Below are 26141 nucleotides of genomic sequence, written 5' to 3' on the forward strand. Positions count from 1 at the left end.
CATAAGGATACCTAGCATTTTAGATTTTGATACACCTGTGGATTCATCTATTAGTACACTGTATTTTTGATTACCTGCATCTTCAACCAATGATTGTGTAAAATATGGAGCCAAAACTTCAGTTATAATGTTAGTGCACTTTGTACGATGCAATTGCATGTTTTTAGGGCCCTCATTACCGGAAAACACCTTCTTGTACAGTATTCCTAAATGATCTACAGGTAAGGCGGTTTTTTTTTTTAAATCAATTTTTTGTTTATGCTTAATAGTTTTCGAATGGTTTCTAATATCACATAATTTATCATAAAACTCTGTTGCACATACTTGACATCTTGCCTTGGATAAGTCTCCAACGACTGGTTTCAGCCACCCATTGAATTCAGGTTCTGCTTCTCACGCATCCCGATATTTTTGAGCGTACTGCTTTTTCTTCTGCGGTAAATCCATTATGTAAGCCACCTCAACATAAGTTTCACCAATTTATAATCACTGAAAATACATTAAAACTCAGGCAAACTAGAGGTCATGAAACAATCTACTCACTCGGTAACTCGATATCAGTCCTATTGTTCATTGTATAAAAGGTAATAATGTCTGAGATACCCCCACCGAATTGTTCTTGCGGTACCACTGTGCATGTGGTAATAATTTGACTGCGAGTTAACATTTCGAAAGATTAGAGGTTGCTGGACGGAAATGTATTTTATTATACTTAATATTACTTATGTTTTTTGTCAGTTCGAAAAATAAAGGAAGTTCAGAAGCTGAAGAATCATAGATCGATACGCTATTGGGTAATAAATAATGAATTGTTCTATAGTTAAGGTTTTCTTACTCTGTAGTAAATTCCCACATTCAGGTTTACTAAATGCTGCTAAAGAACTTAATTTAACTTAGTAAATCTAGAAAAAAGTCAGTGTAGTACCCATTCTATAGTTAAAATCTTAGTTTTTTTAATGAAAATACTCGCCCAAAATAGTTCTGATTTGTACTTCAAAAGTCGTCAGTACTCCAAAAGTCGCCAGATAAGTCGCTAAATAATTTTTGTCGCTAAAAAGTTTTTGTTGTCGCTAAGACCAAGGCAAAAGTCGCCATTTCTAGCGACAAAGTCGCTAAATTGGCAACACTGAACGCTACGCGCTGTTCACATCCAGCTGCCTCTGCCCAACACTACAATGGCAGACAACAATGCAAACTAGCCACAGACTGCACACAGCACAGCCAGTGATTGTCATACAGAGCGCTACGTAACGTTGCCAATAAGAAAATATAAATAGCCTACTTACAAAGTGAATGTATCAACCGTCATGACTTTATCAGTATAGTTCAGTTTGTTGATTTCTGGTTAACATGATAGGAGTGCCTACTGTACAGCGGATAAATGGCTTTGAATTTTGATTTAAAACTGAAATTAGTCTAAAATCATAGTAATTATTTTCATATCAGCGTTTCGTGGTTTTATGACATCTTCTCTGAGTTATTCTACTGTATAAGTATCAGTATCAAGCCGTGAAGTATGGATGAGGTGGCGCGTGGAACAACTGACTGGTTGTCTCGTAACTGTTAATAACTGTTTCTAGGACTGGCGTACGTCTCCCTCTTCTCTGCAAACCTTTTATGACACCAGCCTTGGGACGTACTCTGGCAGATTCCTCGTTTGGCCACTCACGAACGAGTTTTTTTCGAAGTGACGGGAAAATTCACCTGCTGCTGCAGGCGTGTTATCCAGGCCGCTACATTTACATATTACTCGGCACGGCGAAGTAGTAACTTCAACATGGGGGCAGCGTTGGCATGTTTACGCCCGGAAAACAGGGAGGGGGACGCAATACTGGCGTACACACCAGTAACCTTACAAATGGAGCACTGTCACATGCTGCCCTTCTGTAACCACGTTTACACGCGACACAATCTGCGGAGGCGAATGTTTTTTTTCCTTTTTTTTTTAATAAAGGGAGGAGATTGTTCAAGAAGAGATTTTTAAAATTCTAAGCCTGGGAGACTTTATTACTTCCACCAGAACACACACATTACTGAAAATTTTGCGAATTGGTCACTGGTCGAACATTATTGTGATCAAACATTTTGAACACTTAAAAATGGCTGTAAATATTCCGAATGGATAAAGACACTGTGAGTAATAGCTGAAAAAGAATTTTGTTTCATGCCTTGACCCTTAAAATTAGTAGTATTGTAGACACTGGCGGCAAAGCGCTCCTTAGAAGTTATTATTTTTAAATCTTTATCAAAATGACTTTGACCATTATTTATAAGCTATTAACTGTATTTATTTTATTTCTAATCATTTTTAACACCATTTTAATCATCCTATTAACTGTTCGAATGATCTGTCACCCGCACAAGATGATGGACGAGAACGTTCTTCAGTAAGCGAGAGTGGATATAATAATCACAAATTAGTCTCCTACGGTTTTTACCGATTAGTTTAGTTTTTTAATTCATCAAGTAGTTCAGCATTGGTATATCTTCCTTTGTCAAAGAAAGGTAGAATGTGATTCTCCTCAGATACGTGGAAAAAGACGTCATGGTCAGCACAATACCTTTTTCCCTTCACTCCAGAAAAAATCATTTCATCCAAATAATAAACAGGGAGAAACCAATAATAACTGAAATAATAAACAGTTTGAAAGACAAGTAGCAACCTGGTAACTGTCAAATTGTGCGCGCTCTGCTGCACATTTGCAAACAGTGAATCCATGTTTTATCTAAGTAAAATATTGGCCGCTTTGATTCTGAACCACAGTATTCTCCCAGATAAATTGAGGTTTTAAGGGGTTGATGATATGGTCAACCAATGGATAATGTCGTACCTAACCAAAGGAATGCAAAACGTTGTACTTCGTTATACCTTGGAAGTAATTCTTACTAGAGAGAAATCATGTATGGGTTCAACCTTAGGACCGGTACTGTTCCTTCTACATGTAAACGATTTTCCGAATTGTATACAAAAATCAGAATTTATTCCTTTTTAGTATTGTAATAAATCCAAGCATACGTACAGAAACAGAAGAAACAGTAAGCAGAGTTCTTATAACTATCTTTGATTGGTTTCCTGCGAATGGTCTCATTCTCGATTTTAAAAAGACACAACATAGTCAGTTATGCATATCTAGATGTGCTACACCAATGATAAGTGTGACACATGCCGAGGAAATTATAAATAGGGTGGAAACTTCAAAATTCTTAAGGGTCCGTATTTACGAGAATTTAAATTGGGAGAAATACATTTTGGAATTCCTAAAACAACTTAGTTCAGTTACATTTGGGGTTAGAAACATTGTAAATCTTATGGAGGGACTAATCAGTAAGTTGACACATATTTTACATATTTTCATTCAATAATGTCATATGGAATAATGTTATGGGATAACTAATTTTTAGGAAAGAAAGTCTTCATTGCGCAAAAACGTGCTTTGAGAACAATATATGGCACTCACCCACGATCAACTGTTTAAGTAACTGGGCATTCTGACTACTGCTTCACAGTATATTTATTCCCTCATGGAGTTTGTTGTAAATAATCGATTACACTACAAAAAGAACAATGACGTACGGTACCAGAAGGAACAAGGACATTAAGGTTGCCTTTAGCACAAAAAAGGGGCGTATAATGCTGCAACAAATATCTTTGATCACTTAACCAGTTACACAAAATTTATGACAGACAGCAAAGTAACATATAATCACGAACTGAGATAGTGTCCCCAAGACAACCCCTTCTATTCCCTCTGCCACGTACGTAAGTGTGAATTGCAGAGTAACCACGTAGATGTAGAAGAATTTGTCCTACTCCAATGTGTAAGAGGCTGTGGGTAAGAAATACTGACTCAGATCTGTATATCTCTTATCTCTTTGTTAAAAAAAAAAAAAAAAAAAAAAGAAAAAGAAAAAAAAGTATATTCAGAATGTAACCGCATGTAAAAATTAATTTGCGTTTTTAATGTAAAATGATTCGTTCCACATCGTTACGATCTGTCGTGCAAAATGTTCCATGGAAAATGCAACTAACTAACTAACTAACCAAGACAACTGGGAGACTGTGGGTTGGTCAGATGACTCCCGTTTGCATTGGTAAGAGCTGGTGGTAGCGTTCGAGTTGGGAGCAGACCCCACGAAGCCATGAACCCAAGCTGTCAACAAGGCATCCTGCAAGCTGGTGGTGGTTCCATAATGGCGTGGGCTGTATTTACATTGAATGGAATGGGTCATCTGGTCCAATTGATCCGATCAGTGACTGGAAATGGTTATGTTCGGCTGTTTGGACACCATTTCTAACCATTCGTGGATTTTATGTTCCGAAGCAACGGTGGGATTTTTTTTGGATGACAATGCACCATGTCATTCTGGACAATTCGAGAGAATGATTTGGCCACCTAAATCGCCCGACATGAATCCCATGGAACATTTATGGGATGTAATCGAGAGGTCTGTTCGTGCAAAACATCCTGCTCTGGGAATATTTTCTCAATTACGGACGGCTATAGAGACAGCACGGCTCAATATTTCTACACAGGACTACCGACGACTTGTTGAGTCGATGCCGAGCCGAGCTGCTGCATTACACCAGGCAACAGAAGCACCGGCACTGTGTCAGGAGGTAACCCGAGACCTTTGTCACCTCCATGTATGTTAATGAAAATACAGGGCTATCACAAATGATTGAAGCGATTTCATAAATTCACTGTAGCTCCATTCATTGACATATGGTCACGACACACTACAGATACGTAGGAAAACTCATAAAGTTTTGTTTGGCTGAAGCCGCACTTCAGGTTTCTGCCGTCAGAGCGCTCGAGAGCGCAGTGAGACAAAATGGCGACAGGAGCCGAGAAAGCGTATGTCGTGCTTGAAATGCACTCACATCAGTCAGTCATAACAGTGCAACGACACTTCAGGACGAAGATCAACAAAGATCCACCAACTGCTAACTCCATTCGGTGATGGTATGCGCAGTTTAAAGCTTCTGGATGCCTCTGTAAGGGGAAATCAACGGGTCGGCCTGCAGTGAGCGAAGAAACGGTTGAACGCGTGCGGGCAAGTTTCACGCGTAGACCGCGGAAAATTGGCTCATGCCACAACTGGAGACCGACAGCGCCGACTTCATCTTTCAACAGGATGGTGCTCTACCGCACTTCCATCATGATGTTTGGCATTTCTTAAACAGGAGATTGGAAAACCGATGGATCGGTCGTGGTGGAGATCATGATCAACAATTCATGTCATGGCCTCCACGCTCTCCCGACTTAACCCCATGCGATTTCTTTCTGTGGGGTTATGTGAAAGATTCAGTGTTTAAACCTCCTCTACCAAGAAACGTGCCAGAACTGCGAGCTCGCATCAACGATGGTTTCGAACTCATTGATGGGGACATGCTGCGCCGAATGTGGGAGGAACTTGATTATCAGCTTGATGTCTGCCGAATCACTAAAGGGGCACATATCGAACATTTGTGAATGCCTAAAAAAAACTTTGAGTTTTTGTATGTGTGTGCAAAGCATTGTGAAAATATCTCAAATAATAAAGTTATTGTAGAGCTGTGAAATCGCTTCCATCATTTGTAATAACCCTGTATTTTTTGGACGATCTTTCTACGTACAGCATTGAAAATACAATTTCCGTTGATCATCTTTGACCTTTACTGATTGCAAAACTAGGGCGTGTCTAGCAAAATGGCCGAAACACGTATCTATTTATTTTTAATATACAGGGTGGTCCATCCATACTCACCGGGCCAAATATCTCACGAAATAAGCATCAAACGAAGAAACTACAAAGAACGAAACTCGGGTCTAGCTTGAATGGGGAAACCAGATGGCGCTATGCTTGGCCCTCTGGATGGCGCTGCCACAGGTCAAACGGATATGAACTGCGTTTTTTTAAAATAGGAACCGCCATTTTTTATTACATATTTGTGTAGTACGTAAAGAAATATGAATGTTTTAGTTGGGCCATTTTTTCGCTTTGTGATAGATGGCGCTGTAACAGTCACAAACGTGTAAGTACATGGTATCACATAACATTCCGCCAGTGCGGACGGTATTTGCTTCGTGATACATTACCCGTGTTAAAATGGACCCTTTACCAATTGCGGAAAAGGTCGATATCGTGTTGATGTATGGCTATTGTGATCAAAATGCCCAACGGGCGTGTGCTACGTATGCTGCTCGATATCCAGGACGATATCATCCAAGTGTCCGGACCGTTCGCCTGATAGTTACGTTATTTGAGGAAACAGGAAGTGTTCAGCCACATGTGAAACGTCAACCACGACCTGCAACAAATGATGATGCCCAAGTAGGTGTTTCAGCTGCTGTCGCGGCTAATCCGCAAATCAGTAGCAGACAAACTGCGCGATAATCGGGAATCTCAAAAACGTCGGTGTTGAGAATGCTACATCAACATCGATTGCACCCGTACCATATTTGTATGCACCAGGAATTGCATGGCGACGACTTTGAACGTCGCGTACAGTTCTGCCACTGGGCACAAGAGAAATTACGGGACGATGACAGATTTTTTGCACGCGTTCTATTTAGCGACGAAGCTTCATTCACCAATGTAAACCGGCCTAATATGCACTATTTGGCAACGGAAAATCCACGATGGCTGCGACAAGTGGAACATCAGGGACCTTGGCGGGTTAATGTATGGTGCGGCATTATGAGAGAAAGGATAATAGGCTTCCATTTAATCGATGGCTATCTAAATGGTGCACTGTATGCTGATTTCCTACGTAATGTTCTACCGATGTTACTATAAGATGTTTCACTTCATGACAGAATGGCCATGTACTTCCAACACGATGGATGTCCGGCTCATAGCTCGCGTGCGGTTGAAGCGGTATTGAAAAGCATATTTCGTGACAGGTGCATTGGTCCATACCATGGCCCGCACGTTCAACGGATCTGACGTCCCCGGATTTCTTTCTGTGGAGGAAAGTTGAAGGATATTTCCTATCGTGATCCACCGACAACGCCTGACAACATGCATCAGCGCATTGTCAATGCATGTGCGAACATTACGGAAGGCGAACTACTCGCTGTTGAGAGGAATGCTGTTACACGTATTGACAAATGCATTGAGCTTGACGGACATCATTTTGAGCATTTATTACATTAATGTGGTATTTACAGGTAATCACCCTGTAACAGCATCCGTTCTCAGAAATGATAAGTTCACAAAGGTACATGTATCATATTGGAACAACGTACCTACGTTCTGTATTTTAATTTAAAAGACCTACCTGTTAAACTGGTCGTCTAAAATTGTGAGCCATATGTTTGTGACTATTACAGCGCCATCTATCACAAAGCGAAAAAAAGTGGTCCAACTAACATTGGTTCAATTGGCTCTGAGCACTATGGCACTTAACTTCTTTGGTCATCAGTCCCCTAGAACTTAGAACTACTTAAACCCAACTAACCTAAGCACATCACACACATCCATGCCCGACGCAGGAGTCGAACCTGCAACCGTAGCAGTCGCGCGGTTCCAGACTGTAGCGCCTAGAACCGCTCGGCCACTCTGGCCGGCTGGTCCAACTAAAACATTCATATTTCTTTACGTACTACATGAACATGTAATAAAAAATGGGGGTTCCTATTTTAAAAAAAACGCAGTTGATATCCTTTTGACCTATGATAGCGCCATCTAGCGGGCTAAACATAGCGCCATCTGGTTTCCCTTTTCAAGCTAGAAGAGTTTCGTTCTTTGTAGTTTTTTCGTTTGACGCTTATTTCGTGAGGTATTTGGCCCGGTCACGATCAGTGGACCACCCTGTAGAATGTTCTTGCAAAACTTGATCGAAAACAATAACCCACTCGTCAGCTGGTCCTCTTCTTGGGCTACCTTTACTGTATTAGAGCTAACACTGGCACCAACCATTCCAGCCGCCTTTCACAGTAAGAGTGAGGTGTACCGTTCTGCCGCAGACGCTGACGATGTGGATGCTGGAGAACTCTGAGTGGGCAGTGGAGTGGTCCCGGGTGGAGGCGCGGCGTATACCGTGTCCACTGTGCGGGCCGGGGCAGACCACGCCGGTGATCCACTTCCAGGTGGCTCTGCGCAGGCGCGCCGCCCTCTACCTGGCCGCCATCACCGTACCAGCTTTCGGTGAGTCACCCGCACTGCTCATCCCAGTGTCTGCGTCCGCTGTGTTCTCTCTCGCACGGAGGCGCAGCGTATCAGTTAGTTCACAATTGGCAGGCGCGGCCTCACCTCTGCATCTAAATACATACTCCGCAATCCACCATTCGGTGCGTAGCGGAGGGTACCTCGTACCACAACTAGCATCTTCTCTCCCTGTTCCAATACCAAACACAACGAGGGAAAAATGGCTGCCCATATGCCTCTGTACGAGCCCTAATCTCTCTCATCTTATCTTTGTGGTCTTTCCGCGGAATGTAAGTTGGCTGCAGTAAAACTGTACTGCACTCAGCCTCAAATTCTGGTTCTCTAAATTTCCTCACTAGCGATTCACGAAAAGAACGCCTCCTTTCCTCTAGCGACTCCCACCCGAGTTCCTGAAGCATTTCCGTAACACTCGCGTGATGATCAAACCTACCAGTAACAAATCTAGCAGCCCGCCTCAGAATTGCTTCTACACTCCTGGAAATTGAAGTAAGAACACCGTGAATTCATTGTCCCAGGAAGGGGAAACTTTATTGACACATTCCTGAGGTCAGATACATCATATGATCACACTGACAGAACCACAGGCACATAGACACAGGCAACAGAGCATGCACAATGTCGGCACCAGTACAGTGTATATCCACCTTTCGCAGCAATGCAGGCTGCTATTCTCCCATGGAGACGATCGTAGAGATGCTGGATGTAGTCCTGTGGAACGGCTTGCCATGCCATTTCCACCTGGCGCCTCAGTTGGACCAGCGTTCGTGCTGGACGTGCAGACCGCGTGAGACGACGCTTCATCCAGTCCCAAACATACTCAATGGGGGACAGATCCGGAGATCTTGCTGGCCAGGGTAGTTGACTTACACCTCCTAGAGCACGTTGGGTGGCACGGGATACATGCGGACGTGCATTGTCCTGTTGGAACAGCAAGTTCCCTTGCCGGTCTAGGAATGGTAGAACGATGGGTTCGATGACGGTTTGGATGTACCGTGCACTATTCAGTGTCCCCTTGACGATCACCAGTGGTGTACGGCCAGTGTAGGAGATCGCTCCCCACACCATGATGCTGGGTGTTGGCCCTGTGTGCCTCGGTCGTATGCAGTCCTGATTGTGGCGCTCACCTGCACGGCGCCAAACACGCATAAGACCATCATTGACACCAAGGCAGAAGCGACTCTCATCGCTGAAGACGACACGTCTCCATTCGTCCCTCCATTCACGCCTGTCGCGACACCACTGGAGGCGGGCTGCACGATGTTGGGGCGTGAGCGGAAGACGGCCTAACGGTGTGCGGGACCGTAGCCCAGCTTCATGGAGACGGTTGCGAATGGTCCTCGCCGATACCCCAGGAGCAACAGTGTCCCTAATTTGCTGGGAAGTGGCGGTGCGGTCCCCTACGGCACTGCGTAGGATCCTACGGTCTTGGCGTGCATCCGTGCGTCGCTGCGGTCTGGTCCCAGGTCGACGGGCACGTGCACCTTCCGCCGACCACTGGCGACAACATCGATGTACTGTGGAGACCTCACGCCCCACGTGTTGAGCAATTCGGCGGTACGTCCACCCGGCCTCCCGCATGCCCACTATACGCCCTCGCTCAAAGTCCGTCAACTGCACATACGGTTCACGTCCACGCTGTCGCGGCATGCTACCAGTGTTAAAGACTGCGATGGAGCTCCGTATGCCACGGCAAACTGGCTGACACTGACGGCGGCGGTGCACAAATGCTGCGCAGCTAGCGCCATTCGACGGCCAACACCGCGGTTCCTGGTGTGTCCGCTGTGCCGTGCGTGTGATCATTGCTTGTACAGCCCTCTCGCAGTGTCCAGAGCAAGTATGGTGGGTCTGACACACCGGTGTCAAGGTGTTCTTTTTTCCATTTCCAGGAGTGTATGTCCTCCCTCAATCCGACCTGAAAGGGATCCCAAACGCTCGAGCAGTACTCAATAATAGGTCGTATTAGTGTTTTATAAGCGGTCTCCTTCACAGATGAACCACATCTTCCCAAAATTCTACCAATGAACCGAAGACGACTATCCGCCTTCCCGACAACTGCCATTACATGCTTGTCCCACTTCATATCGCTCTGCAATGTTACGCCCAAATATTTAATCGACGTGACTATGTCAAGCTCTACACTACTAACGGAGTTTTCAAACATTACAGGATTCTTCTTCCTATTCATCTGAATTAATTTACATTTATCTATATTTAGAGTTAGCTGCCATTCCTTACACCGATCACAAATCCTGTCCAAGTCATCTGGCATCCTCCTACAGTCACTCAATGACGACACCTTCCCGTACACCACAGCATCATCAGCAAACAGCCGCACATTGCTATCCACCCTATCCAAAAGATCATTTATGTAGACAGAAAACAACAGCGGACCTACTACACTTCCCTGGGGCACTCCAGATGATACACTCATCTCCGATGAACACTCACCATCGAGGCCAAATTCTGTACAATTGGCGCGTTAGTTCGTCAAAATCCAGAGATGAACAAGGGGCCCTACCCATAATTCTCCGAACGTTTTCAACTGGGCAGAGACCCGGCGACCTTGCTGGCGAAGGTAACGTTTGGCAAGCATGAAGAGAAGCAGTAGAATCTCTCGATGTATGGAGGTGGGAGATATCTTGCTGAAATGAAAGCCCGCCACGGCTTGCCTTGAAGCCAACAAAACGGGGAGGAGAATATCGTAGACGTACCGCTGTGCTGTGAGGGTTCCACGTATTGTAACCTCCCCCTCACTTGTCGACCTCAATGACAGTGAAAAATTAAACCGCGTGCACCGAATGGAAATTTGGGAAAAGCAATCGTCACCGAAGTTAATTTGCCGGTAAAGAGGGAGGAAAGGGTTACATCTTAATGAAAGGAAAAATGCAAATTAAATTGGTGAAAATTAATTTTGAGGAAAGGGTAAAATTACTAAAGAAAGTAAATGTGCGGTCGTTGCATTAACAAGTAATTGGCGTTAATTAGGTATTTGAGATTTGGGGAAAATTATGGTCGCCAGTCCTATGGATAAATACTATAGTAACTGAAAAATGAAAGATTAATGCACATATAATTAGCACTAAAAGCGTGGCAACTGAAGGTTGACACGTGTTGTGTGAAAACTGAATGTTTGTCAGAAGTAATAAATTTCGCTACACTCTGACTTAATTTAGCAAAAGAATTCATAAAACCAGAAAATTGAAAGTTAATTTAGTGACTGAAATTAATAGTGAACTTTGTTTCTGAAGCACTACGAAATTCAATAAAATAAGGTTAGTCTTGGGCTACCTCAACAATCATTTAAAAACCTACTTGAATCTACGAAATTTACAAATAAGAGATTTAACTTTGAACTTGAATGAAATGATTCTAAACAATTAACAATAGTAAAATTTAGTACGTACCAAGCTGAGCTGCAGTCACAGGTACGCTAAAATATGGTAACAAAACTAATATCAATATTGTAGCCAACTATGAATACTTTAACTGAACTTTGAAATTAAAGGAGTGAAATGGCATGATATTACTTTAATGCTGGCGTATGAATTTCAACGAGACTCGGGTTCATTCTGGAAAAGGAAGGGACCCTGCTTGGTGATGCAATTCGGACAATGAGCAACAAAAGTTCATGCTAAGTTGCTGTATTTTTGTGCTGCAACAGTTTGAAAAGCTGAGGTCTGCCATACAGTTCTAAAACTTTACGTGCTTTTAGTCTTCCTTGTTGTTTGATTGAAGGTTTGAAGCCGTCGATCGAGGAGGTGGCAACAGTCACTCATTGTCGGCCGTCGCTGTTGCAGAAGCTGGATGTTGGCGCGCCTTCTTCTCGACGCGGTCACCAGGCAAAACGGGCTCTTGATGTGCGCCAGCTAATGCTTCCCGTCCGCAACACCGTGTCAGAAACTATCGTAGCAAGTCGAGCGCAATTACATGCTGCCCAACCCCGAAAGCGAGGCAACTCGCGGGAGCGTCACACAACACACCTGCTCCACCGCACTACTCCAGCCAGCCTCTGCTCTGCCCGCGCTCCACGCGACAGAGTTAACACTACCAAAGATCCTAAACACTTTGGTTCTCCACACGACCTATCGATGTAATCGTTCGATAGCATAGTTTTCCATAGGCCAGACTCAGCGTAAAAATACAAATAATATTTACAAATCTACCAATTATAGATCGATATATATGGTGTTACAAAAAGGTACGGCCAAACATTCAGGAAACCTTCCTCACACACAAAGAAAGAAAATATGTTATGTGGACATGTGTTCGGAAACGCCTACTTTCCATGTTAGAGCTCATTTTATTACTTCTCTTGAAATCACATTAATCATGGAGTGGAAACACACAGCAACAGAACGTACCAGCGTGACTTCAAACACTTTCGTACAGGAAATGTTCAAAATGTCCTCCGTTAGGGAGGATACATGCATCCACCCTCCGTCGCATGGAATCCCTGATGCGCTGATGCACCCCTGGAGAATGGCATATTGTGTCACAGCCGTCCACAATACGAGCACGAAGAGTCTCTACATTTGGTACCGGGGTTGCGTAGACGAGAGCTTTCAAATGCCCCCATAAATGAAAGTCAAGAGGATTGAGGTCAGGAGAGCGTGGAGGCCATGGAATTGGTCCGCCTCTACCAATCCATCGGTCACCGAATCTGTTGCTGAGAAGCGTACGAACACTTCGACTGAAATATGCAGGAGCTCCATCGTGCACGAACCACATGTTGTGTCGTACTTGTAAAGACACATGTTCTAGCAGCACAGGTAGAGTATCCCGTATGAAATCGTGATAACGTGCTCCATTGAGCGTAGGTGGAAGAACATGGGGCCCAATCGAGACAATGCCTGCCCAAACGTTCGCAGAAAATCTGTGTTGATGACGTGATTGCACAGTTGCGTGCGGATTCTCGTCAGCCCACACATGTTGATTGTGAAAATTTACAATTTGATCACGTTGGAATGAAGAGAACATTCGCACTGAAATGAGGATTGACACAGTGTTGGATGAACCATTCGCAGAAGTGTACCCGCGGAGGCCAATCAGCTGCTGATAGTGCTTGCACACGCTGTACACGGTACGGAAACAACTGGTTCTCCCGTAGCACTCTCCATACAGTGACGTGGACAACGTTACCTTGTACACCAGCAACTTCTCTGACGCTGACATTAGGGTTATCGTCAACTGCACGAAGAATTGCCTCGTCCATTGCAGGTGTCCTCGTCATTCTAGGTCTTCCCCAGTCGCGAGTCATAGTCTGGAATGTTCCGTGCTCGCTAAGACGCCGATCAGTTGCTTCGAACGTCTTCCTGTCGGGACATCTTCGTTCTGGAAATCTGTCTCGATACAAACGTACCGCGCCACGGCTATTGCCCCGTGCTAATCCATACATCAAATGGGCATCTGCCAACTCCGCATCTGTAAACATTGCACTGACTGCAAAACCACGTTCGTGATGAACACTAACCTGTTGATGCTACGTACTGATGTGCTTGATGCTAGAACTGTAGAGCAATGAGTCGCATGTCAACACAAGCACCGAAGTCAACGTTACCTTCCTTCAATTGGGCCAACTGGCGGTGAATCGAGGAAGTACAGTACATAGTGACGAAACTAAAATGAGCTCTAACATGGAAATTAAGCGTTTCCGGAGACATGTCCACATAACATCTTTTCTTTATTTGTGTGTGAGGAATGTTTCCTGAAAGTTTGGCCGAACGTATTTGAAATATATATATATAGTAGAACAGTTACAATATATAAAGACACAGAAATGTCATATCTTCAGGTAAAAAATTAAGGAAAAAAATTTATAGTACAATAGATGGAAATAGGAGGCAACATAAACCATGACTTCTGGTTGTCAGGCTGTAAGGAGGGGGGGCTGCAGTCAGGTTGATATCCCTCTGCTGTCGGAGCGTCCCCAGACACGACGACGCTGGTCAATGGGCCTCAGTCCAAAGCGGAACTGCCGGCCGGTGTAGCCGAGCGGTTTTAGGCGCTTCAGTCTGGAACCGCGCGACCGTTACGGTCGCAGGTTCGAATCCTGCCTCGGGCATGGATGTGTGTGACGTCCTTAGTTTAGTTAGGTTTAAGTAGTTCTAAGTTCTAGGGGACTGATGACCTCATATATTAATTCCCATAGTGCTCAGAGCCATTTTGCCAAAGCGGAACTCATTACTGAAGGTAATTCCACTGCGGACAATGAGATTCTGTCCCGATGACCAGTGAAATACGAACAGCTGCTAGCATGAGTTTCTTAGAAGTAGATACCTTAGGGGTTGCGAAGCAACTCAAATCGCTTGATATGGGCAAGTATTCAGGTCCAGATTGTATACCGATTAGGTTCCTTTCAGATAACGCTTATACAATAGCTCCCTACTTAGCAATCATATACAACCGCTCGCTCACCGATAGATCTGTACCTACAGATTGGAAAATTGCGCAGATCGTACCAGTGTTTAAGAAGGGTAGTAGGAGTAATCCATCGAACTGCAGACCTATATCATTGACGTCGGTTTGCAGTAGGGTCTTGGAGCATATACTGTATTCAAACATTATGAATCACCTCGAAGGGAACGATCTGTTGATACGTAATCAGCATGGTTTCAGAAAACATCGTTCTTGTGCAACGCAGCTAGCTCTTTATTCGCACGAAGTAATGGCCGCTATCGACAGGGGATCTCAAGTTGATTCCGTATTTCTAGATTTCCGGAAAGCTTTTGACACCATTCCTCACAAGCGACTTCTAATCAAGCTGCGGGCCTATGGGGTATCGTCTCAGTTGTGCGACTGGATTCGTGATTTCCTGTGAGGAAGGTCGCAGTTCCTAGTAATAGATGGCAAATCATCGATTAAAACTAAAGTGATATCAGATGTTCCACAGGGAAGCGTCCTGGGACCTCTGCTGTTCGTGATCTATATAAGTGACCTGGGTGACAATCTGAGCAGTTCTCTTAGGTTGTTCGCAGATGATGCTGTAATTTACCGTCTAGTAAGGTGATCCGAAGACCAGCATCAGTTGCAAAGCGATTTAGAAAAGATTGCTGTATGATGTGTCAGGTGGCAATTGACGATAAATAACGAAAAGTGTGAGGTGATTCACATGAGTTCCAAATGAAATCCGTTGGAATTCGATTACCCGATAAATAGCACAATTCTCAAGGCTGTCAATTCAACTAAGTACCTGGGTGTAAAAATTATGAACAACTTCAATTGGAAAGACCACATAGTTAATATTGTGGGGAAGGCGAGCCAAAGGTTGCGTTTCATTGGCAGGACACTTAGAAGATGCAACAAGTCCACTAAAGAGACAGCTTACGCTACACTCGTTCGTCCTCTGTTAGAATATTGCTGCGCGGTGTGGGATCCTTACCAGGTGGGATTGACGGAGGACATCGAAAGGGTGCAAAAAAGGGCAGCTCGTTTTGTATTATCACGTAATAGGGGAGAGAGTGTGGCAGATATGATACGCGAGTTGGGATGGAAGTCATTACAGCAAAGACGTTTTTCGTCGCGGCGAGATCTATTAACGAAATTTCAGTCACCAACTTTCTCTTCCGAATGCGAAAATATTTTGTTGAGCCCAACCTACGTAGGTAGGAATTGTCATCAAAATAAAATAAGAGAAATCAGAGCTCGAACAGAAAGGTTAAAGTGTTCGTTTTTCCCGCGCGCTGTCCGGGAGTGGAATGGTACAGAGATAGTATGATTGTGGTTCGATGAACCCTCTGCCAAGCACTTAAATGTGAATTGCAGAGTAGTCATGTAGATGTAGATGTAGATGTAGATGAATACGTGTCAGCAGACGTCCCAGATAGCGATGGGAGAGGAACCTCGTTTTCGCCCGCTGTATGGCCCACCAACAAGCAACGATAATCTTGCGTGCCGTTTCTTTTCATAGCAGGACCCCCTTTGGTTGTCATCCGTAGAACCCCTATAGCACTATGGTACGACGACGATATTTTGCCCCCACTTTTGTGCCCTTCGTGGCAAGCCATGCGGGGCTCACATTTCAGCAAGAGTATTGCCGCCTTTTCGCGGCGAGAGTTTCTACTACTTGTCTTCGTGATTGCCAGACTCCACCTTTTCCAGCAGAGTACGCGAAAGAACTTGCCCCCTCTTCTAACAGCCGTGTACCGCAAGTCTGTAGAGGAACGGAAGGTTCCAAATGATTGGAAAAGGGCACAGGTAGTCCCAGTCTTCAAGAAGGGTCGTCGAGCAGATGCGCAAAACTATAGACCTATATCTCTGACGTCGATCTGTTGTAGAATTTTAGAACATGTTTTTTGCTCACGTGTCATGTCGTTTCTGGAAACCCAGAATCTAATCTGTAGGAATCAACATGGATTCCGGAAACAGCGATCGTGTGAAACCCAACTCGCTTTATTTGTTCATGAGACCCAGAAAATATTAGGTACAGGCTCCCAGGTAGATTCTATTTTCCTTGACTCCCTGAAGGCGTTCGATACAGTTCCACACTGTCGCCTGATAAACAAATTAAGAGCCTACGTAATATCAGACCAGCTGTGTGGCTGGATTGAAGAGTTTTTAGCAAACAGAACACAGCATGTTGTTCTCAATGGAGAGACGTCTACAGACGTTGAAGTAACGTCTGGCGTGCCACAGGGGAGTTTTATAGGACCATTGCTTTTCACAATATATATAAATGACCTAGTAGATAGTGTCGGAAGTTCCATGCGGCTTTTCGCGGATGATGCAGTAGTATACAGAGAAGTTGCAGCATTAGAAAATTGTAGCGAAATGCAGGAAGATCTGCAGCGGATAGGCACTTGGTGCAGGGAGTGGCAACTGACCCTTAACATAGACAAATGTAATGTATTGCGAATACATAGAAAGAAGGATCCTTTATTGTATGATTATCTGATAGCGGAACAAACACTGCTAGCAGTTACTTCTGTAAAATATCTGGGAGTATGCGTGCGGAACGATTTGAAGTGGAATGATCGTATAAAATTAATTGTTGGTAAGGCGGGAACCAGGTTGAGATTCGTTGGGAGAGTCCTTAGAAAATGTAGTCCATCAACAAAGGAGGTGGCTTACAAAACACTCGTTCGACTTATACTTGAGTATTGCTCATCAGTGTGAGATGCGTACCAGGTCGGGTTGACGGAGGAGATAGAGAAGATCAAAAGAAGAGCGGCGCGTTTCGTCACAGGGTTATTTGGTAACCATGATAGCGTTACGGAGATGTTTAGCAAACTCAAGTGGCAGGCTCTGCAAGAGAGGCGCTCTGCATCGCGGTGTAGCTTGCTCGCCAGGTTTCGAGAGGGTGCGTTTCTGGATGAGGTATCGAATATATTGCTTCCCCCTACTTATACCTCCCGAGGAGATCACGAATGTAAAATTATAGAGATTAGAGCGCGCACGGAGGCTTTCAGGCAGTCGTTCTTCCCGCGAACCATACGCGACTGGAACCGGAAAGGGTGGTAATGACAGTGGCACGTAAAGTGCCCTCCGCCACACACCGTTGGGTGGCTTGCGGAGTATAAATGTAGATGTAGATGTAGAGGGTCGCCCGATTTCTCCCCAGCTGAGAAAATTTGGAGCATTATGTATGGGCAGGGCCCTCCAATCAGCTCGGTATTTTGATGATATGATGCATGGACATAATCTGGCACGATATCCCTCAGGATGACACTGAAGAACTCTTTCATTTAATGCTAATTTGAATAATTACTTGAGTAAGGACCGAAGTTGGACCTATTCGTTATTGACTTGCTCAATTTGTGAAGCTCTTTCTCTTGCGTAAATCATCCAATTGATCTGAAACTGTAATTATTTTGTTTGTCTATTCATGTACTTCACACATAACTATATTAAGTAACGTCCCCATAGAAAAACTAATGAATTACTGTGCTGATAAACCTCTTACATTATTTGATTTTCAAACAGCTGAGCAGAACTGAACGTACTTAGACATTTCCTCTTTGCCTATTCTGATCAACACTAAACTGACACACAATATTTTTAACGCAACGCAATCTGACGTTAAAAAATCCCTACAAAAGAATGGCCATGACTAACATTAACCTATACCTTTCACAAATCACTTACCTCACAAAAATCTTCGTTACTCGAACTACTGCAATACAGCGAGCGCCACTACTGCCAGTAAATAAAAGATTCTAACTACTGAAGGACTAACTACTGATAGGCATAGTTAGCAAATGGAAGATTTTGATAGAGAACAAACAATGTATTTACCTTAATAGTGTTCAAAAGTCATAATATATATAGCAGTTCATGACATCCAGTGTTACAAATTTAGTGTCTCTGATGGACACACGTCCAGATCATCCGCTCTCAAAATTCCGCCGTCTCTCTCCCTACATCCACCACTGCTGGAGGCTCACCTCCAACTGCGCAAAGCTACGCGCTGTTAACAGCCAACTGCCCAACACTACAATAGCAAACAACAATGCAAACCAGCCACAGACTGCACACAGCACAGCCAATGATTTTCATACAGACCGCTACGTGGCGTTACCAATATAAAAACCTAAACAGCCTACTTACAATATCCGTCCATTCGGATAATTCTTCGTAGTGCGTCTTTTTTCTTTCTTTCTTCGAGTGCATATGATTATGTTTTACATTCATGATAAGTTACCCTCAGTTTATGCTTAATTTACTAATTCTTATATGGTGACATACTCGTTTTAGATGAATATCAACGGAGGTGAAACAAGGATGACGGAATGTAGTAGAATGAAGTCAGGCTACGCAGAGGGAACAAGATTAGGAAATGAGACACTAAAATTGTTAAATGAATTTTACTATTTGAGCAGAAAAATAACTGACAATGTTCAAAGTAGAGATGATATAAAATTCAGACTCGCAATAGCAAGAAAAGTGCTTGCCAGAAAGAGAAATTTATTCGCATCGAATACAAATAAAAAGGGTTAGTTTGTCTTTCCTACAGGTGCTTACTGTATAGCCTTGCGCAGAAGAGAAACATGGACGATAATCAGTTCAGGTAACAAGAAAGTAGCAGCTTTTGAAATATTGTACTACAGAGGAGTGCTGAAGATTAGGTGAACAGATCTGACAACTAATGAACAGGTACCGAGTAGACTTGCGGAGAAAAGAGATTTATGACACAAGTTGACCGAAAGAAGAGCGAGGTTCATAGGGCATATCCTAAGGCATCAAGGAATCACGAAGTTGGCAATGGAGGGAAGCCTGCGGGGGTGGGGGGGGGGGAATGTGCGGGGGCTGGTAAATATTGTAGTTACAAAGAGATCAAAAGGCCATTGCACGATGGATTAGCGTGAAAAGCTGTATCAAATCAGTGGTTGGTCTAAAAACAATAACAGTAACAATTACCACAAACACACACTCGTGATAATACAAGATGTAGCAAAAAGAATTATCCCAATTGGCAGTCTATATTTCTGAAACTAATAAACATGTACAACGAATTTTGTTTTCCGATGAACGGGAAACCAAAAATTCTTTTTTCCTACCTTTTCATAGATGTTCAATATGGCCGCTTGAGAGGTACAGCATATGTCATTGCGGTATTCATATTGTTCCCACATTGCAGCGAGCATGTCTTGAGTTACAGTTTCCACAGCTGCTGTTATGCTATGTCTTAGTTCATTCATTGTTCTTGGTAACGGAGACACATAGTCTTTTATAAACACCCACAAGAAATAATCACATACAGTCAGGTCCGGTAACCCTGAAGCCCAGTAATGTAAGGCTGAATCATTTGGTCCAGTGAGACCGATCTATCGTTCAGTAATCCGTTGCTTTAAAAATTCCCACACTTCCAGATGGCAGTGTGTCGGTGCAATAAAAAAGAAGTGTAACTTAAATTCGGAGTGCTGATTACTTTTTTTTACATCACCATTGTGCTAACTTTGAAAGGTTTAATCTTCAAGAATGGTTTGTGAAGCGGATCTACAAAACTTTTGAATATAGCAGAATAAAACCTAGGCCTCTTTGCATCCGAGCTTGGAATCATCACCACCTAGATTTTCGACGATTGAGCCATGATTTTACAACAAGACCAGCGTGGGAAACACGAAAAGATGAGTGCCTAGTTTATTTGAAATGACTTTATTAACTGTGCTCTAATGACACCTGCCACATTATAACTATGTTGTGGCCCGAAAATGCAGTATTTAGCAGCGTGAGCAACACCACAATCATTATTAAATTTTGACCTTTGTTGTGGTAGGCTTGTTAGAAGCGGCACTCCAGTATAGGTCGCACCAGCGTCCTATATGCGGTCTCCATTACCTGGTGAATCACGCTTTCCTAAAATTCTCCCAATAAACCGAAGTCGACCATTCGCCTCCGCTACCACACTTCTCACACGCTCATTCCACCTAATATCGCTTTGCGACGTGACGCCCAGATGTTTAAACGACTTGACTGTGTCAAGCAGGAGACTAGTAATACTGTATCCGAACATTACAGGTTTGTCCTTCCTAGTCATCCACATTAACTTACATTTTCCACATTTAGGGCTATCTGGATATATTGTGAAACTTCTTTATTTAAAATGAGTTAGTCTGTACTTAAATTGCAGAATGACTGAGACGGTGAAGCTTCTACGTTATTTGATTCTGAAACACCTGAGTAAAACTGAATTTACTAAGCCTATTTTCTCTTTACTTGTTCTAATCATGTCAACATTGACCCACAGTATTCTAGAGCAACGCAATATGACTGTTCAAAAAAATTACAACCTGACCTCAAATAATTTATTCAAAAGAATGACCCTGAATAAAAAGAAATCTTAACAATAACCTATACATTTCATTAATCACTTACTTCACAAGTATCTTCATTACACAAACTACTGCAATACAGCGAGTGTCAATACTGCCAGCTAAATAAAAGATTATAACTACTAAAGCCACTAACTACTAATAGGCATGTGGTTAGCAAAGGAAAGATTTTGTTCCAAACCAAATAATGTACTTTTTTTACCTTAAAAATCTGACATCCAGTTCAGACACAAACATAAATCGTCATTGACATCTAGTACAAAGGTATATAACCATGAATAATATTCAGTCTCCAAGTCGAACATGTATAGATCGTTAGTCCACACTAACACTTCAGACCTCTACGCTCCATCAATGCTAACTTCTCACACCTAACAACCATCACTGCTGGCCATTCACCTCCAACTGCCCAACAGTACTTCCATCACTGATGGCGACTAACATCCACCTGCCCAACACTACTGGCGATTAACTTCCAACGACGAGTCCAACCAGCCACAGAGGCTCTTACAAAGAATGCGCAGTCAGAGATCCAATGCAAAGCGCTAGACGGCGCTCCCAACACAGAAGCAGCCCACTTCTTCCTACAGTCACTCAACTTCGATACCTTATCGTGCACCACGGCCTCACCAGGAAACAGACTTGCTGTCCACCCTGTCTGCCAAATGATTTATGTATACAAATAATAACAGCGGTCTTGTCACTCTTCCCTGTGGCACTCCTGACGTTACCCTTGTCCCTGTCTCTGTCTCTGATGAACGCAGCGTGCTCCAGCCGGCCGACAGCACCTCCAACACGTCCAAACTGTAGCTCGTTCCGTCTTCAACCGCCACCCAACTGCCTGCGTCTCTTAGCGCAACACGACGGCCCTCTATACTCGCGTCAAAAATGCGTCCTGCGGATACCCTGTTCGCTCGTTTCAACTGACAGATTTTCTCGAAACATCTCGCAGCTTCTACCGCGAACTTCCAACAACCAACGGAAACACTCACCCACGAGTTCGGTGGGAAAGACCGTTCTACTGCGCGCTCAAAGTCACGTACCTCAAAGTAAGACCATATGGACTATCAGACCAATTGTGTGATTGGATTGAAGAGTTCCTAGATAACAGAACGCAGCATGTCATTCTCAATGGAGAGAAGTCTTCCGAAGTAAGAGTGATTTCAGGTGTGCCGCAGGGGAGTGTCGTAGGACCGTTGCTATTCACGTTATACATAAATGACCTTGTGGATGACATCGGAAGTTCATTGAGGCTTTTTGCGGATGATGCTGTGGTATATCGATCTGCAGCGAACTGACACATGGTGCAGGGAATGGCAATTGAATCTCAATGTAGAAAAGTGTAATGTGCTGCGAATACATAGAAAGATAGATCCCTTATCATTTGGCTACAAAATAGCAGGTCAGCAGCTGGAAGCAGTTGATTCCATGAATTATCTGGGAGTACGCTTTAGGAGGGATTTAGAATGGAATGATAATATAAAGTTGTTCGTTGGTAAAGCAGATGCCAGACTGAGATTCATTGGAAGAATCCTAAGGAAATGCAATCCGAAAACAAAGGAAGTAGGTTACAGTACACTTGTTCGCCCACTGCTTGAATACTGCTCAGCAGTGTGGGATCCGTACCAGATAGGGTTGATAGAAGAAATAGAGAAGATCCAACGGAGAGCAGCGCGCTTCGTTACAGGATCATTTAGTAATCGCGAAAGCGTTACGGAGATGATAGATAAACTCCAGTGGAAGACTTTGCAGGAGAGACGCTCAGCTGCTCGGTACGGGCTTTTGTTGAAGTTCCGAGAACATACCTCACCGAGGAGTCAAGCCGTATATTGCTCCCTCTTACGTAAATCTCGCGGAGAGACCAAGAGGATAAAATCAGAGACATTAGAGCCCACACAGAGGCATACCGACAATCCTTCTTTCCACGAACCATACGAGACTGGAATAGAAGGGAGAACTGATAGAGGTACTCAAGGTACCCTCCGCCACACACCGTCAGGTGGCTTGCGGAGTATGGATGTAGATGTAGATGTAGAGAATGCTTGGGATCTCTGTCACTATTTTCTCCGACTATCCCACCTGTTATTGTCGTGTGCATTCCAATGGTTCAGCCCTCCGTTCTTAAGCTCAAAGAGGTCAGAAAATTCGCCTTAGCCCACAGCCAAACTAACAGAGTGGATTTCATGCAAGAGAGGAAGTATTCACGAAACAGAGGCTACTGATCACAAAGGGAGACTTCGGATTGAATAAAACACATACTCCACGGATCACTTTCTATACGCACTGGTCCGAGTATAATATGATAAAGATGACATACAAAAATGATAAAATACCATAACTGATTAATAGGATACACTCTAACGACAGATGCTCTCAAATTAACCTACCTCTTTCAGCACATCTTGATTCACACGTTTCCAAACAGCGAAGATTATCTTCCTTAAATTTGCACCCGAATGTGATGAGTAACATGACCGATAAAAGGAACAATAAATCAACTTTTTGCAATTTTCATCTCCAGATTTTCGTGCAACCCACAGTTAATTACTTCGTAAATTAATATATAATGTGATTGCCTGTACGGGCCCTTATCAATATAAACGCCAAATATTTTAGAATATTCTGTTTCCTTTGTACATATTTCTCCTACACATTATCATTAACATTACGGTCAGGTGTTCTACGGTAGAGAATAGCAAGCATCTATTGTATTCTGTCCAAGTTCAGTGACACAGTGTGTGTCTATAGTACCATACAATAATATGAAAGATTTTTTTTTATATTTTCAGGTGTTGATATTTTCCCATTAGGTTTGATTATAATACTTAATTCGACATAAAAGAGCTATTTCGGCTTCTTGGACATGCGATGCAAATCATTTATAAAGGGTATTAAAAGAGGCGTTGAGTTCACTCTTAGAGAAAAAAGAACGACATACCACGAAGAATTATCCCAATGGGATGGAAATGGGTAGATGCGATGTACATGTACAAGCAAATAAACTATTTCAATTTAAAAAAAAAATTATTCAAGACAAAGGACTTTACAAACTGAGCAAATTAATAAAGCGTTGGTCCACGTCTGGCCGTTATACAAGCGGTTATTCGGCTTGGCATTGACTGATAGTCCTGAGGAATAGCGTTCCACTTTCTGCCCAGTTGGCAAGTGTGGCGGTCAGTCCACCCTAATCAGGCAATTGCTGTTGAGCGGGAGGTCCGGGCCACAACGCAACATTCACAATTTATAAAAACAACACTTTTATTAAACTGTTCTTTGGCCAAATAAAATTTTATCTTTAAAATTCAAAATCCTTACAAGCACGGGCAACCGCCCTATTCAAACAACATTGATCTTTAACCAAGCATTAAGTGACTTGCAAGTTAATTAAATTCTATACACAGTAAAGATCCCAAAAGGAGACTACAATAATGAGATAACGTTTAACCAATAATGGATATCACAAAAATATTTTTTAACACAAAAGGAAATACCAACAGATACACCCCTTCGTGACATTTTCAAAACTGGTGACGTCACATAGGCACGGGCAAATTCAAGTAGCAGAAGGGGGACCCACTGTAGCCAGACCAGAGGCGGGTCTAGACCCAGAACCCACAGCAAGCGGGCGAGCTGGACAGGGTGCCGCACTCAGTACACTATAACACACTGGAATAAAAGGTCTTGGAGGCCGTGCTACTACACAATTTCAGAGAAAAGGGGGGGGGGGGAGAGAAAACGGCAAACATTAATTCCTCAAACGTAAAATAACTACGATGTATGAAATAACAGCCTATTTCACGAACATAGAAACATAATAGTCAAGGGTGAACCAATAACTAATGGCCTTGACGTAACCTTAAAGGACGAGGGAGAATAGCATAATACCAAGTCAGCTTAGAAATTTAAACTACACTAGTAGGTTAACCCCCTCCATGAACCATGGACCTTGCCGCTGGTGGGGAGGCTTGCGTGCCTCAGCGATACAGATGGCCGTACCGTAGGTGCAACCACAATGGAGGGGTATCTGTTGAGAGGCCAGACAAACATGTGGTTCCTGAAGAGGGGCAGCAGCCTTTTCAGTAGTTACAGGGGCAACAGTCTGGATGATTGACTGACCTGGCCTTGTAACATTAACCAAAACGGCCTTGCTGTGCTGGTACTGCGAACGGCTGAAAGCAAGGGGAAACTACAGCCGTAATTTTTCCCGAGGAAATGCAGCTCTACTGTATGATTAAATGATGATGGCGTCCTCTTGGGTAAAATATTCCGGAGGTAAAATAGTCCCCCATTCGGATCTCCGGGCGGGGACTACTCAGGAGGACGTCGTTATCAGGAGAAAGAAAACTGGCGTTCTACGGATCGGAGCGTGGAATGTCAGATCCCTTAATCGGGCAGGTAGGTTAGAAAATTTAAAAAGGGAAATGGATAGGTTAAAGTTAGATATAGTGGGAATTAGTGAAGTTCGGTGGCAGGAGGAACAAGACTTTTGGTCAGGTGATTACAGGGTTATAAATACAAAATCAAATAGGGGTAATGCAGGAGTAGGTTTAGTAATGAATAAAAAAATAGGAGTGCGGGTTAGCTACTACAAACAGCATAGTGAACGCATTATTGTGGCCAAGATAGACACAAAGCCCATGCCTACTACAGTAGTACAAGTTTATATGCCAACTACCTCTGCAGATGATGAAGAAATAGATGAAATGTATGACGAGATAAAAGAAATTATTCAGGTAGTGAAAGGAGACGAAAATTTAATAGTCATGGGTGACTGGAATTCGTCAGTAGGAAAAGGGAGAGAAGGAAACATAGTAGGTGAATATGGATTGGGGGGAAGGAATGAAAGAGGAAGCCGCCTTGTAGAATTTTGCACAGAGCATAACTTAATCATAGCCAACACTTGGTTCAAGAATCATGAAAGAAGGTTGTATACCTGGAAGAATCCTGGAGATACTAGTAGGTATCAGATAGATTATATAATGGTAAGACAGAGATTTAGGAACCAGGTTTTAAATTGTAAGACATTCCCTGGGGCAGATGTGGATTCTGACCACAATCTATTGGTTATGAACTGCAGATTGAAACTGAAGAAACTGCAAAAAGGTGGGAATTTAAGGAGATGGGACCTGGATAAACTGAAAGAACCAGAGGTTGCAGAGAGTTTCAGGGAGAGCATAAGGGAACAATTGACAGGAATGGGGGAAAGAAATACAGTAGAAG

At 43.3% G+C, this 26141-nt stretch overlaps 1 protein-coding gene across 1 annotated transcript in view; it reads left to right on the plus strand.

Annotated features, from left to right (window-relative positions):
• LOC126191564 (neuronal acetylcholine receptor subunit alpha-10-like) overlaps positions 1-26141 on the plus strand; it is a 253654-nt gene that overhangs the window by 168447 nt on the left and 59066 nt on the right. The window contains exon 6 of the mRNA XM_049932480.1: positions 7953-8133. Within this exon, the coding sequence (XP_049788437.1) occupies positions 7953-8133 (181 nt within the window). The remainder of the gene's footprint in view (positions 1-7952; positions 8134-26141) is intronic.

Source organism: Schistocerca cancellata, chromosome 6, assembly GCF_023864275.1.
Source record: "Schistocerca cancellata isolate TAMUIC-IGC-003103 chromosome 6, iqSchCanc2.1, whole genome shotgun sequence".
Taxonomy (NCBI): domain Eukaryota; kingdom Metazoa; phylum Arthropoda; class Insecta; order Orthoptera; family Acrididae; genus Schistocerca; species Schistocerca cancellata.